Source organism: Carcharodon carcharias, chromosome 14 (assembly GCF_017639515.1).
Source record: "Carcharodon carcharias isolate sCarCar2 chromosome 14, sCarCar2.pri, whole genome shotgun sequence".
NCBI lineage: Eukaryota > Metazoa > Chordata > Chondrichthyes > Lamniformes > Lamnidae > Carcharodon > Carcharodon carcharias.
Window position 1 is genome coordinate 132652599 of NC_054480.1, and position 13932 is coordinate 132666530.

General features: G+C 42.4%; 1 protein-coding gene across 3 annotated transcripts; it reads left to right on the forward strand.

The window, feature by feature from the left end:
- Positions 1-494: 494 nt before the first annotated feature.
- Positions 495-9363, forward strand: LOC121287321 (sphingosine 1-phosphate receptor 3-like). 3 transcript variants are annotated; one of them, XM_041205099.1, is made up of 2 exons: positions 495-540; positions 7757-9363. In XM_041205099.1, exon 2 carries the CDS (start codon positions 7944-7946, stop codon positions 9063-9065), a length of 1122 nt encoding a protein of 373 aa, XP_041061033.1. In that variant the 5' UTR covers positions 495-540; positions 7757-7943; the 3' UTR covers positions 9066-9363. The 3 variants fall into 3 exon arrangements, with proteins under 3 accessions (XP_041061033.1, XP_041061032.1, XP_041061034.1); XM_041205098.1 differs by having other exon boundaries at positions 506-710; XM_041205100.1 differs by lacking the exon at positions 495-540 and adding an exon at positions 1224-1305.
- Positions 9364-13932: the final 4569 nt, after the last annotated feature.

Here is a 13932-nt window from a genome sequence, read left to right on the forward strand (position 1 = left end):
ACGCGAGTGCTGAAGTGAAACTTGAATCTGGAACATAAAGGGAAAAGCAAAAAAAAAAAACTACGGATGCTGGAAATCCAAAACAAAAATAAAAATACCTGGAAAAACTCAGCACTCTGAGTCTTACGGACTGGAAGCGTTAACTGTGTTCCTCTCCGCATATGCTGTCAGATCTGCTGAGTTTTTTCAGGTATTTTTATTTTGAACCTGGAACATTGTGACTCGAAGGTGAGAGACACTGCTGACACAGCCATAATTTCGAAGTATTTTCTTCAGGAAGAAAACACAACTCGAATAATGACGCGTGATAAACATTACGATGGGTGAAAGTCACTTCTCTTGGCAGGGGATCAATAGTGAACGACTTGGGCGCGTCGATTGGACAGTGGTTTGAGCGAGTGGAGCTGGTTTTTCTTAGGGATTGATGGCAGCTTTAATGTCCCGCCTCCTTCAGACAAAATAAGAGACTGGCTGCGCTCTTTAAAAAAAATTCACTGTAGCCCAGTTCCCGCGGACAGGAACCTGCTGAAATCGAATGAGGTATTTCATATTGTGCCGAGTACATAAAATATGAAAGGCTGTTGGCTCCAAACTGTCTGAAGTGTATGTGTGTGTGTGTGTGTGTTTGCACCTACAGTGATTGTAAGGGAAATTGGAACAAATCGTAAGAGACTTGGAAAGAATTGCCCGTGCCACTGGAAATCTTGAAGGTGTGTGAATTGTTCCTGGAACTTCAGTTAGGTGCGCCTGAAAGTTGAGCAAAGCATCGTGAGACTAATTCTCTGCTTGTTGTAATATATTTAACTTAACTTTTGCTGGCTAATAAACAAGTAGGGCACTACAAGGTGTAATAATTATGGAAATTGTATAAAACTTAAGTCGTGCGTTTGTGCATTGTTAATCATTTAATTGGCAGAATAATTCTTGTCGGTGTAACGATTAATATTATAGATAGGGGAACAGAGGCAGAAACCCAGAGATTGAGTGAGAGACATAAGCAGAAACAGGGAGAGAAACAAGTCCAGGAACGGAGATGTACACAGCAATGCACAGAGAGAGAGAGAGACAGCGAAAGTTAGAGGGAGACGCAGAAACAGACACACAAAGAGATGTGAAAAAAAGACAAGACAGGAAAAGGGGGGGGGGGGGGGCTGAGGGGTGGGGTGGTGGTGGGGATGAACAAGCGATGGAGTGAACCACAGGAAGACAGAGAGCAAAAGTGTGACAGAGAAAGCGAGAGAGTCAGAAGGATTTCTGTTGAACAACAGCATTGGGAGCACTGATCGGGAGAGCGGGGACTGACAGGTTTGCAAACCCCAGCTTGGTTGCTCGATGCCGGGAAATGGTCGCTCACCAGCCCTGAAGAGGGATGGAAGCAGCAAAGTTCCCTTCCCCTTGAACTGGTGGCAAGCTGAGTTTCCGTGACTCTTTCATTTTGGTGTCAAGGGATCCAATTATTAGTTCAGATGTTAAAGAAATGGGACACATCTTTTCTGCAGGTTCACCCGCTAATTCAGAAGTTGGAGCACAAATGCTACCAGCCCTGCTGAACTTTTCCAGCATTTTCTGTTTTAATTTATTATTAATAGCAGTGTGTGTTGCTTATACTGGAGAAATCGGTGAATTGTTTTCTTTAAATGCTGTTTGTTAATTCTTCACCTCAACAATGGAGTCGTTTTCTGTATAAATGGGTAAATTCTTCCTTTGTTTTATCAGGAACGTCTGCGACACTGTCACCCTTCCCAAAGTGTGCGCATAATTCCCACTGAAACTTCTGACTGCAGTGTAGGCATTGCGTATACCCTCCGTAAGGTCCCATTCCAGACTGAGAACTAGGATGAAAATCCAATCGATTCTGAAGAGTCAGAATTGGATGAAAGTGACAACTAAAGAAACAATTCATTGGTTTTGCTCAGTCCCTCCTTTCCCGAATAGCTGAAAGAAAGACTTGCATTTATATAGCTCCTTTCGCAACCTTAGTATCTTCAAAAGTGCTTTACAATCAATGAAGGAAGTTGGATGGGAACTTGAAGGAAACAAACACTTGGGGCTACAGAGATAGAGCAGGGAAATGGGACGGGACAGATTGCTCCACAGAATGGCCTCCTTCTACTCTGTAAATGACTGTGACTATATGATTTACTTGTGTGAAGTGTAGTCACTGTTGTAATGCAGACAATGGAAAAACATAATATAGAATCATAGAATGGTTACAGCATAGAAGGAGGCCATTTGGCCCATCATGTCTATGCTGACTCTCTGAAGGAGCTAAACCATTCCCCTGTAGCCCTGCACAGCCTTCCTTTTCAGGTATAATTCCAACTCCCTCTTGAATGCCTCGATTGAACCTACCTCTGCCACACTCTCAGGCAGCGCATTCCAGATCCTAACCGTTTGCTTTGTGATAAAGTTTCCCCTCATGTCACCATTGCTTCTTTTGACAATTACCTTAGATCTGTGTCCTCTGGTTCTCAATTCTTCCACCAATGGGAACAGTTTCTCCCTTTCTACTCTGTACAGACCTCTCATGATTTTGAATACTTCTATCAAATTTCCTCTCAACCTTCTCCTCTCCAAGGAAAACAGTCCTAACTTCTCCAATCTATCTAAGTAATTGATGTTCCTCATTCCTGGAACTATTCTCATTAATCTTTTCTGCACCCTCTCTAATGCCTTCAGATCTTTCTTAAAGTGTGGTGCTCAGAACTGGACACAATTCTGCAGATGAGGTCAAACCCATGTTTTATACAAGTTTAGCATAGCTCCTTAGCTTTTATACTCTATGCCCTATTTATAAAACCCAAGATACTGGATACTTTTATTAACAGTTCTCTCAACTTGCCCTGCCACCTCCAATGACTTGTGCACATAAATATCCAAGTCCTTCTGCTCCTGCACCCCCCCCTTTAGAGTTGTACCCTTTATACTGTCTGCCTGCAATCTTTCTATCAAAATGAATTACTTCACACTTTTCTGCATTGCATTTCATCTGCCACTTGTCTGCCCGTTTCACTAACCTGAACATGTCCTTTTGAAGTTCTACAGCAGCCTTTTCATGGCCCACAATACTCTCAGGTTTCGTAAAAACCACAAATTTTGAAGTTGTACCCTGTGAAACGAGATCTATGTAATTAGTATATATCAGGAAGAGCAGGGGACCTAACACTGACCCCTGGAGAACTCCTCTGTAAATCTATCTCTAGTCAGAAAAACAACGATTAACCACTACTCTCTGTTTCCTGTCAATCAGCCAATTTCCTATCCATGTTGCTATTGGCCCTTTTATTCTGGGAATTTGAACTTTACTCACACATCTCTTATATGGCACTTTATCAAATGCCTTTTGGAAGTCCATGTAGACCACATCAACAACATTTCCCTCATCAACCCTCTCTGTTACATCATCAAAAAAACTTAAGTAAGTTCATTAAACGTGATTTGCCCTTAACAAATCCGTGCTGGCTTTCCTTAATTAACCTGCATTTTCCGAAGTGACTATTAATTTGTCCTGTATTATCGTTTCTAGAAGCTTCCCAACCGAGGTCAAACTGACTGTAGTTGCTGGGATTATCTTTACCATTTTTTGTTCAAGGGTGTAATATTTGTAATTCCCCAGTCCCCTGGAAACACCACCCCCCTCCTCAAGTCTAAGGAAGATTGGAAAATTATGGTCAGAGCCTTCGCATTTTCCACTCTCACTTCTCTCAGTATCCTTGCATTCATTTCACCCGGTCCTGGTCTTTTATCAACTTTGAGTGTTGACGGCCCATTCAATGCCTCCTCTATATCAGTTGTCCTTCAAACTCTTTAACTGTCTTAATTACCTCTTTTTCACCATGAATTGCACAGCATCTTCTTTCTTGGTAAAGACAGATGCAACATATTCATTTAGTACCCCAGCCATGCCCCCAGCTACTATGCATAAATCCCCTTTTTAACCCCTAATTAGGCCCACTCCTCCTTTTACTACCCTTTTACTATTTCTATGCCTATGGGCGGCTTTGGAATTCCCTTTTATGTTAGCTGCCAGTCTCTTTTCATGCTCTCTCTCTGCTCTCTTATTTGCTTTTTCAATTCCACTCTGAACCTTCTTTATTCAGCCTGGGTCTTGATCATATTATCCACCGACATCTGTCAGAAGCATATTTTTTCTTCTTCATTTCTTCATTTCAATCTCCATCTCTTTTGTCATCTACGGAGTTCTGGATTTATTTGCCCTACCTTTTCCCTTTGTGGGAAATGCCATCTTTAAAAGTAGCCCATTGTTCAGTTGCAGTTTTTCCTGCCAACCTTTGATTCCAATTGATCTGGGTCCTTCTTGTCCCATTAAAGTTGGTTTTCCCCAGGTTAATTATTCTTACTCTGGATTATTCCTTGTCCTTTTCACAGCCAAGCTAGACCTTATGATACAATGATCACTGTCCCCTAAATGTTCCTGTACTGACACATGATCCACATGGCCCTGACCATTCCCAAGAACCAAGTTTATCAATGTCTCCTTTCTCATTGGACAGGAAACATGTTGCTGTAGAAAACTCTCCTGAATACCTTCTAAAAACTTTTGCCCTCTCTGCCCTTTACAGTATTACTATTTCAGCCCATATTCAGATATTTAAAATCTTCCATTATAACTGCTCTGTAATTCTTGTCTGTAATTTCCTTGCAAAATTGTCCCTCTACATATTAGTTGGTGGCCTATAGACTGCACTGAGTAATGTAATTGGACTTTTTTTGTTCCTTAGCTCTAGCCAAATAGATTCTGTCCTTGATCCCTCTGGGACATTCTTCCTGTCCAGCAATGGTCTCCTTAATCAACAATGCCACCCATCTCCCTTTCCATCTTTTCCTGAACACCTTGTATTCAGGAATATTTAACACCCAGTCCTGCCCTTCTTTAAGCCAGGTCTCTGTTACAGCCACATCATTCTTCCATGTGGAGATCTGTGTTTGCAACTCACCAATCTTATTTACCAAGATGTAACTCTAATTTCAAATTTATAACTTTCCCCTTTACTCTGAACCCACCTAACAACATTCTATTTGCTACTCTGTTGCCATCTCTCTCTCCCAGTGTTCTGTGCGCTTTGGTATTCCTCTTTAGTATTATGTCCGGGTTCCCACACCCTTACCAAGTTAGTTTAAACCCTCCCCGACAGCACTACTAAATCACTCCCTTTTATATTAGTTGTATTATTAATTAGCAATTTATGGATGTATGTTTGTGTCAAACTTTGATTGACTTATTTAAACATTAAACTGTAAAAATAGTGAACAGTCTATCGTGGATTGACCACAGGTACCAGTTTGAGATCAGTATCGGCTTGAGGTCACTTAACAGACTTCAGCATGTGTGTGTGCAGCTCTGTTCTCCCTTGTCTAAATTAGCAGGGGGTTAAGCGCCCTAATGAGGCTGTGGTCAATTTTCACAAACACTGTGGATGCTGGAAATCTGAAATAAAAACAGAAGTGCTGCAAATACTCAGCAGCTTTGGCAGTGTCCGTGGGTGGAGCTAAACAGAGCCAGCATTTCAGGTCTGTGACCTTTCATGAGAACTGGGAAAATCTAGAAATATGTTAGTGAAAGTGGGGAGGGTGGGAAGAAGAACAAAAGAGAAAATCTGTGATGGGTGGAGGGTAGGAGGAATTAAATAATGTTTTTTTTTGCTGTTTTCTTTCTCTCATTTCTCACTATTTCCTTTACTTTTGGACAGCAACTATTCAGGATCCTGCTGTTCATATCTCCTCTAGATGCATCTTTTGTTTTTATATTTGCCCCATTACCACCCCCATTGGCCTTGCACCATGAAAACTTTTTTTTGTCATTTAATCTCTCCTGCCCTCCACCCTGACACAGACCTTCTCTTTTGTTCTTCTTCACACCCTCCCCCACTTTCACTTGCTCAAAACCTATTATATTTCGAACTTTACCTGAAAGGTTAACTCTGACCCTCTCTCCACAGACCTTTTGAGTATCCACAGCACTTTTCTGGTAAATCTTCATGGGGTTGCTCTGCGGAAGCCTCTTCAACATTGCACATGGCTACAGTGGTTTAGGTGTCATGTAGGTTTAGGCAAATTAGATTATGCAGTTAATGTGTGAAGACACATTACTTTCAGCTGACATGGGTTGTGCAGCATATAAAAACAATTAAAGTCTTTCAGCATTTTAGAATTTTAGAGGATTACTTAATTGTACCTGGACACGGCTAGGAATGTTATCATATTTATTGTAGATTAACTTGGCCAAGAGCATTATTTAATGCCTACCTTAAGTGCTGTAATTTGCTTGTGAAGTGCGTAGATTGACTTGCTGAATGGTATAATTTGGGAAATTATCAGTGTTGGAAAGCAGCTGTCGAACACCAGTTGAGACAAAAACAAACCTGGAATATAATCAGAGGATGTGGAAAATACCCAGCAGGTCGTTTAACCTCTGTTAAGGGTGAAGGGGTTACCGTTTCAAATCTGGCCCTTTGTAAAGAACTTGGCTTTGACAAAGGATCTATACCGGATAAGGCAAAACCATCTTTACTCTTTCCAGATGCTGACAGGAGCTGCTCTGTATAACCAGCATTTTGTTTTAAAATCGCTCACAGGTGCCAGATGCAACTGAAATGATGTCTGTTGCACATTGCGACCTGCTGAGCCATCAGTTATTGTTCCCTGTGGTACTTGTCTCAGTTTCCAAGCACAGGGAGCCTGAAAGGCTCAACTTTGGATGAGCTCATACCCTTTGGATGAGACGTTAAACTGTGACCCCCATGTGCACTCTTCAGTTGACATGAAAGCTCCCATGGCTTAGTTTTGAAGAATCACAGGGAAGTTCTCCCTGGAGTTCTGGCCAATATTTATCCCTCAACCATCACTTAAAAACGGATTATCTGTTCATTATCACATTGCTATTTGTGGGGGCTTGCTGAGTGCAATTGGCTAATATGCCTCCTGTACTTCAAAAGTACTTGGTTGCAAAGAGCTTTGGACCACCCTTAAGTTTTAAAAGTCGCTATATAAATACAAGTCTTTGATAACAGAGGCGCCCTTGTATCAGTTTAAAGCTTTCCATGGATTTGTACATCACTGAGCTGCTTTCTCAAGTAGCTGTACATGGGATTTTATAAATTGCATGGATTTGAAGATAAACACATTGAGAGTCCAGCGCAGTTAAGTATATTTAGGTGTCATTGTTTACTGAGCAAGCAAGGACCCTTCATTGGCAGTGGGCATGGAGGACTGAGTGCTAGGTGGGATCGCCAACCCTAATGAATTATCTTCACGAGTTAATGATTAAGCACCTGGATATTTGTCGTGAGGATTTAATGAGGCATCAAAGCAATTATTTTCATTTTATTTGCCTTGAAAATTTTTGTTTGTTGGTTATGATATTTTGGAGAGGGGCGGGTAGCGTAGTATTGTTAGAGGCTGGGGTTGCCATTGGAGGTAGGGGGGTCATGTGATGAAACCTCCAGGAATATGACCCACCAGAGTTAGCAACCCTGGGCTTGGATTGGGCAGTGTTTAGTTTCTGTGGGAGCCCAGCATTGGCCACTGCTTGCTCCCTGAGTGAGCCTGGAGGTGGTCAATGCTTTGACCCTTCCTGGGTCAGATGTTGGAACATGAAGTTCCTCTCATTCAGTGCCTTTCTACTTGTATTCCCAGCAGCCAGTTTCACCTTTTATTTCTAATCCCTGAAATATTGAACCTTTGGCATTACAGAAATCTAATTTTGTCTAATACCATTATAAATATTTTCCCTCAGGTCACAGATGTCAATCGAAGGCTGTAATTGAAACTCTACATGATTTCCGAGCCCATCATGGTCAAACTTCAACAGTGAACTGGACCAGATGTGTTGACAGCGCCCTCTGCAGTTTGAAATGCTTCCATGCACCGAGTAGACACAAGGAAGTGTCTTTGCGAATCCCTACGAACACACTGGTGGAGGAATGGCTTTGTCCAATGGTTATGTGGAGAATGAGATCATCATCAGGCATTATAATTATACAGGACGGTTGCAAAACAGGACAGAGGGTGTTCCAAACAACGCCAAGGTTGTGGTACTCCTACTGGCTTGTATATTGATAGTCATTGAGAACATAATGGTCCTCGTGGCTATTTGGAAAAACAAGAAGTTTCACACACGGATGTACTATTTAATTGGGAATCTTGCCCTTTCCGACCTCTTGGCTGGGGTGGCCTATGTATTTAACATCCTTATGTCTGGTTCCCGTACTCTGACTTTGACACCAGCCGAATGGTTCATCAGAGAGGGCAGTATGTTTGTTGCCTTGTGTGCCTCAACCTTCAGCTTATTGGCTATCGCCATTGAAAGGCATATGACCATGGTGAAAATGAGACCATATGACTCCAAGAAACAGTACAGGCTTTTCCTGCTTTTGGGGGCCTGCTGGATGATCTCCATTCTCTTGGGAGTCTTGCCTCAAATTGGATGGAGCTGCATCAACAGGCTCAAATTGTGTTCCACGATGCTGCCGCTCTTTGCCAAAAGCTACGTCGCCTTTTGCATCACCATCTTAACCATCATCTTGTTTTCCGTCGTGATCCTGTACGTCCGCATCTACCGGCTCGTCAGCACCAGCAGCCGCAAGATTAAGATGCGGAAGAATGCCAAAAGCAGCCATTCAGAGAGGGCCATGGCTCTCCTGCGCACGGTCATGATCGTCCTGGGTGTCTTCATAGCCTGCTGGTCGCCGCTCTTCATCTTCCTGATGCTCGACGTTGCTTGCAGCCCCAAGCAGTGCCAGATCCTCTACAAAGCAGACTGGTGCGTTGCCCTGGCCGTGCTGAATTCAGCCCTGAACCCCATCATTTACACCTTGTCCAGCAGGGAGATGCGAGGGGCTTTCCTTAAGTACCTCTGCTGCTGTCTGGTGGGCTCAAATGTAGCCAGGAGCTTGCCGATAGCACCAACTGCAGATAACAGCAGGAGCAAGTCCAGTGGGAGCAACTTTAACAAACCTAAGGAGGAGGTTGACTCCCCGACAATGCTTATTTCGGCCTGTCTCGTTAAATCAAGTGACTTTTCACTGGAGAAGGGAAAGTCTTGAACTTCCTTGAGGCGTTTCACAGTGTCATCGAAGGAAAGTGTCTTTACTTGTGAATTAATCACAACTGATATCAGTGTTTCTGTTTTAATATATCAAGAAATACCATTACTTTGTATAAAATATCACAACAATGTTGATTGTTTTCACCTGATAAGCACGCAATTACTATAGCAACTTTATCGGTTCTCTAGCCCAAAGTTTACCACGCCTCAGAAACACAAAGTCCTGGTCATCGGTTTATTATCAGACAACTGGCATAATTTGTTTTCATGCCGGCAGATTAGGGGAGGTGACAAGGTCGGGGGTGGGGGGTGCGGCGCGGAGTGGGGATGTTGTGGGGGTCGGTGCTAAGAAGCAAGGTAGTCAGCCAAAGTTATCATCCGCTTTTTGTTTCTTATCAAGTGAATCCTGGTATGTGAGAACGGAAATTGGCACCAATATCATTATCTGTCCTCGCCAGGGTTGGGTGACTTGCCAACACAACCAGGCTTTGGGGAGCTGACAGCAGATTGGAGCAATGCCCAATGCCTTCAGGACAAAAATGGGCCATGAGGCTGATTCCTAGCTGTAACTCTAATTTGAAGTTCACCTGAGTTACTCCTCATGTGTCCTCAGAATGGGGGGGTGGGGGGGGGTGGGGTGCTGGGGTGACCATTTAGGACAGGGATGAGGAAACATTTCTTCACTAAAAGGTTTATGAACCATTGGATTTCTCTACAGAGCTGTGGATGGTCAATTGTTGAGTATATTCAAAACAATTTCATAGGTTTTTGGATACTGATGGAATTAATGGAATAATGGGGACATTTGGAAAGGTGGAGTTGTAGTAGAAAATGAGTCTTGTTGAGTAGTGGAGTAGATGCGAAGGGTCAAATGGCCGACTCCAGTTCCTGTTTGTTATGATCTTATGTTTGTCCAATTGTGGTTAAACTTCTTGATGAGATTTCTCTTGTTCACCTCTAGCTAACTGCTTACTAGATAATGAAGAGCAGTTTACTGGAATGCACTCTAAATATTGTGTACCAGTTTAGCACAGACTTAACAGGGAGTTCCTACCCATAGCCTGTTGGCGATAACTGTTGATCTTACCAGGTGAATGCTTAATGCATTTGTATGAGATTCTTATATTTGGTATTTTAGCAGAGTTGTTACCCCATTTAAAATGGTGGAGAAGGGAAAGTTCAAATGCAAAACTCTCCTCCTTGTTTTCAAATCCCTCCATGTCCTTCCAACCTCCTTATCTCTGTAATTTCCTCCAGCCTTACAACCCTCTGAGAACTTTGCGCCCCTTCAGCTCTGTCATCCTGTGCCTCTCCAACACCCTTCGCTCCACCATTGGCGATTGTGCTTTTTGCCCATCTAGGCCCTGAGCTCTGGAATTCCTTTCCTTAACTTCTGTCTCCTCCTTGAAGATGCTGCCTAGAAAATACCTCTTTGGCCAAGTTTTAGGTCACTTTAGGTCGCTCATGTCACAATGAGCCAGTGCCAATTTTTGTCTGATTACAATGCTGCAAAACACCATGGGACATTTTACTATGCTAAAGGTTCTATATAAATGCAAGGTGTTGTTGTATGTATGAATGCATTGAACATCTGCTCCAATATATCAGCAACAGTCCTTTGCAGGCTATTGGAGGTTCAAGTGAACTTACAAAATTGCTACATTTAAAATAGCTATTTCAACAAATTTATTTTCTTAATTTGCTATTGAGTGTGGGTAACACTGGCATGCCATTCTTCACTGCCCACTCCTCATTGCCCTAAAGGCACAAAGAATCAACTGGTTGGGATTTGAGTCTAGATTGGGTAGGGATGGTGGAATCTCGTTCCTGTAGGACATTAGCAAGCAATGTGTGCTGATATGATAACCTGGCATTTTCATAGTCCTTTTCTGGTGCTAGCCTGAAAATTACCAAATTTATTCAAATTTACTCTCACGGTTTACTATGGTGGGATCTGAGTAAGTCACTGGGGAGAGATTTTTGAAGTTGACATTACAAATGTGTGCAAGAGACAACTTGATGAGGCAATGGTTTAAGGGTTTAGGGGGAACTTTAAAAGGGCTACAGGTGCCAAAATTCTGCTCTGGTTCTCAGACTTTCTCCTGTTCCATTTCTTGGCATTCTTCACTTGGCAGTCCCAAGGTCATCATAGTGTTTCCCTCCAAATGCCCTCTCTCTCTTGCTTACCCCCTTCCTTGCCTTTAAAACAGCCTCAAAACCGACCTCTTTGATTTTGGTCAGCTCTCCTAATTATAGCTCCCTCTCTTAAAACCTCTGCTGCTCAGTCTGCCTCAGTCTTAAATGCTTTACCCATCCATCTCTCTCTCTCTTTCCTCAATTCTCTAGAGCTTTTTGGAGAATCTAACATGGGAGACAAAAGAGTTTGCAAAATACCACCTCCTCTGGGGTCCCATCACCACTAAAGGAAGGGCACCAGTCACAGGGTCATTTCTGATTTTTGGTGTGAAAGCTATTACATAATGGCAGACGTGTGAGGTAGAGATGTGCTAGACTAACCACAGAAGACCAATGTAAATGTTTATATGTAATCCATCAAAGAGCTTGGATTATTGTGCACTATTTATTAAATATTGTGATTATATATTTTAGTTGAGCCATGAAGAAATAAACCTTTAATGCTTTCATCAGCAAATGTATATTTTGAATTGTATATATGTTATTGAAAACACATAGTGAATAGCTGATATACTGTATTGTGAAAGTGGCCATATTAAATGGGCTACCCATGTACTGTATGTGAAGGTATTACTGTATGTCAATGAACATGTGAGACAAAAAGCACTTTGATTAATAAAGTATGGCCAGAGATAAGAATATGTATTTTTCAAGTTTTTTGCTTGGATAATTACAAGATAACTGATGATGAAGATGGGCATTTAGCGTAACTTAATTAATCTGTCCTGAAGTAATAAGCTGTTGTTGCCACAACTTCCCATCCAACAGCCTCTGGAATTATTTCAGTGTGGATTTACCAGAATAATACCTGGACTCCAAGGGTTAAGCTGCAAGTTTAAACTATGGTGTAAACCAGCATGAAGATCACAGATCATCACTGAATGCAACTTGTCAGCATGTGTGAACTTGGAAATTTGAATTTGAGCTAGTGTAAATATAGATGATCTTGCTTAGCACACAAGGTAAACTGTCACAAAGATAGCAGCTCATCAATGAGTGCAGCTAGTCAGAGTGTGAACTTGGGAATTTGTTGAGTAAGGGAATTTGGTGCACTGGTGGAAGAGGGAAGCAGGTAAGTGATTGGTTAGTGAGTATTTTGCTCAATTATCTTTCAAAACTTGGGTAATTAGCAGTAATTGTAAGGTTTTATTAGAAGTAGTAAGGTTTACTAGCAGTAATAAAGCTCATTGGGAGTAGTAGGGTTTATTAATTATAAATTAATTATGAAAATAATAATAACAATTAAACATAATATAAGCATGGCAGGGCAGGTGATGTATTGTGACTACAGAATATGGGAATTCCTGAACACCTGTGTGATCCAGGGAAAACACATCTGTAGCAAGTGTCAGCGGCTTGAGGAGCTTTGTCTCAGAGTCATTGAGCTGGAGGCTGAGCTGCAGGCACTGTGATGCACCAGGGAGGGGGAAGGTTACCTGGGCATTTTGTTCCAGGAGGCAGTCACACCCTGAAGGTTAAGGTCATCTGGTTTGGTCAGCGGTCAGGGACAGGAGGGTGTGACTGCAAGTAAGGCAGGTAAGGGGATCAAGAAGATAGAAGTAGAGTGGCAGTTGTCCAATAGGTTCTAGGTTCTTGCATCTTTGGGGTGGGGGACGTTGGAGCTGTAGAGTTTTCTGAGTGAACTGATCATGGCACAGTGATACAGGAAGCCATTCGAGTGGGGGGAGTAAATAGAAATGCACTGGTAATAGGGGAGAGTATAGTCAAGGGGATTGAAAAGTTCTCTGCAGTCAAAAGCATGAGTCCAGAATGTTGGGTTGCCAGGGTTCGGGGCATCTGCTCAGCGCTGGAAAGAAACTTGCAGTGGTGGGGGGAAGATCCAGTTGTCATAGTCCATGTTGGTACCAATGACATAAATAGGACTAGGAAAGAGGTTCTGCTTAGGGATTATGAGCAGCTAGGGACTAAACTAAAAAGCAGAACATCAAAGGTAGTAATCTCTGACTATTACTTGAGCCACAAGCAAATTGGTGTGGGGTAAATATGATTAGAGAGATGAATGCGTGACTCAAAAACCAGTGTTGGAGAAATGACCTTTGATTCATGGGGCACTGGCACCAGTACTGGGGAAAGTGGAAGCTGTACCATTGGCACGGTATTCACCTGAACCATGATGGGACAAGTGTTCTGGTGAATCGCATAGCTAGGGCAGTAGGGAGGGGTTTGAGCTAAATAGTAGGAAGAAGGGATCATGTGAGTGGAGATGTCAGAAATCAAGGTAAAACAAGGTACTAGAGCAGAGTAGCAATTTGGGTAAAGATAGCCAGAGTGTGGCAGGAAGGGACAGAGAGTACAAAATTAAGAGTGCACCCACAGGTAAGGCCAAGGATTGCAAAAATGATGAAAAAAGACAAGAGTTAAAGGCTCTCTATCTCAATGTGTGCAACATTCACAACAAAATAGGTTAATTGTTAGAACATGTAGAAATAAATATAAATTTTTATTCATTCATGGGATGTGGGCATCCCTGGCTAGGCCAGCATTTATTGCCCATGCCTAATTGCCCTCATTCAGAGGGCATTTTTAAGAGTCAACCACATTGCTGTGGGTCTGGAGTCACATGTAGGCCAGACCAGGTAAGGATGGCAGATTTCCTTCCCTAAAGGACATTAGTGAACCAGATAGGTTCTTACAAAAATCGGCAATGG

Coding starts and splice junctions, on each gene's coding strand:
- LOC121287321 (XM_041205099.1), top strand. CDS start 7,944: ATGGCTTTGTCCAATGGTTATGTGGAGAATGAGATCATCATCAGGCAT.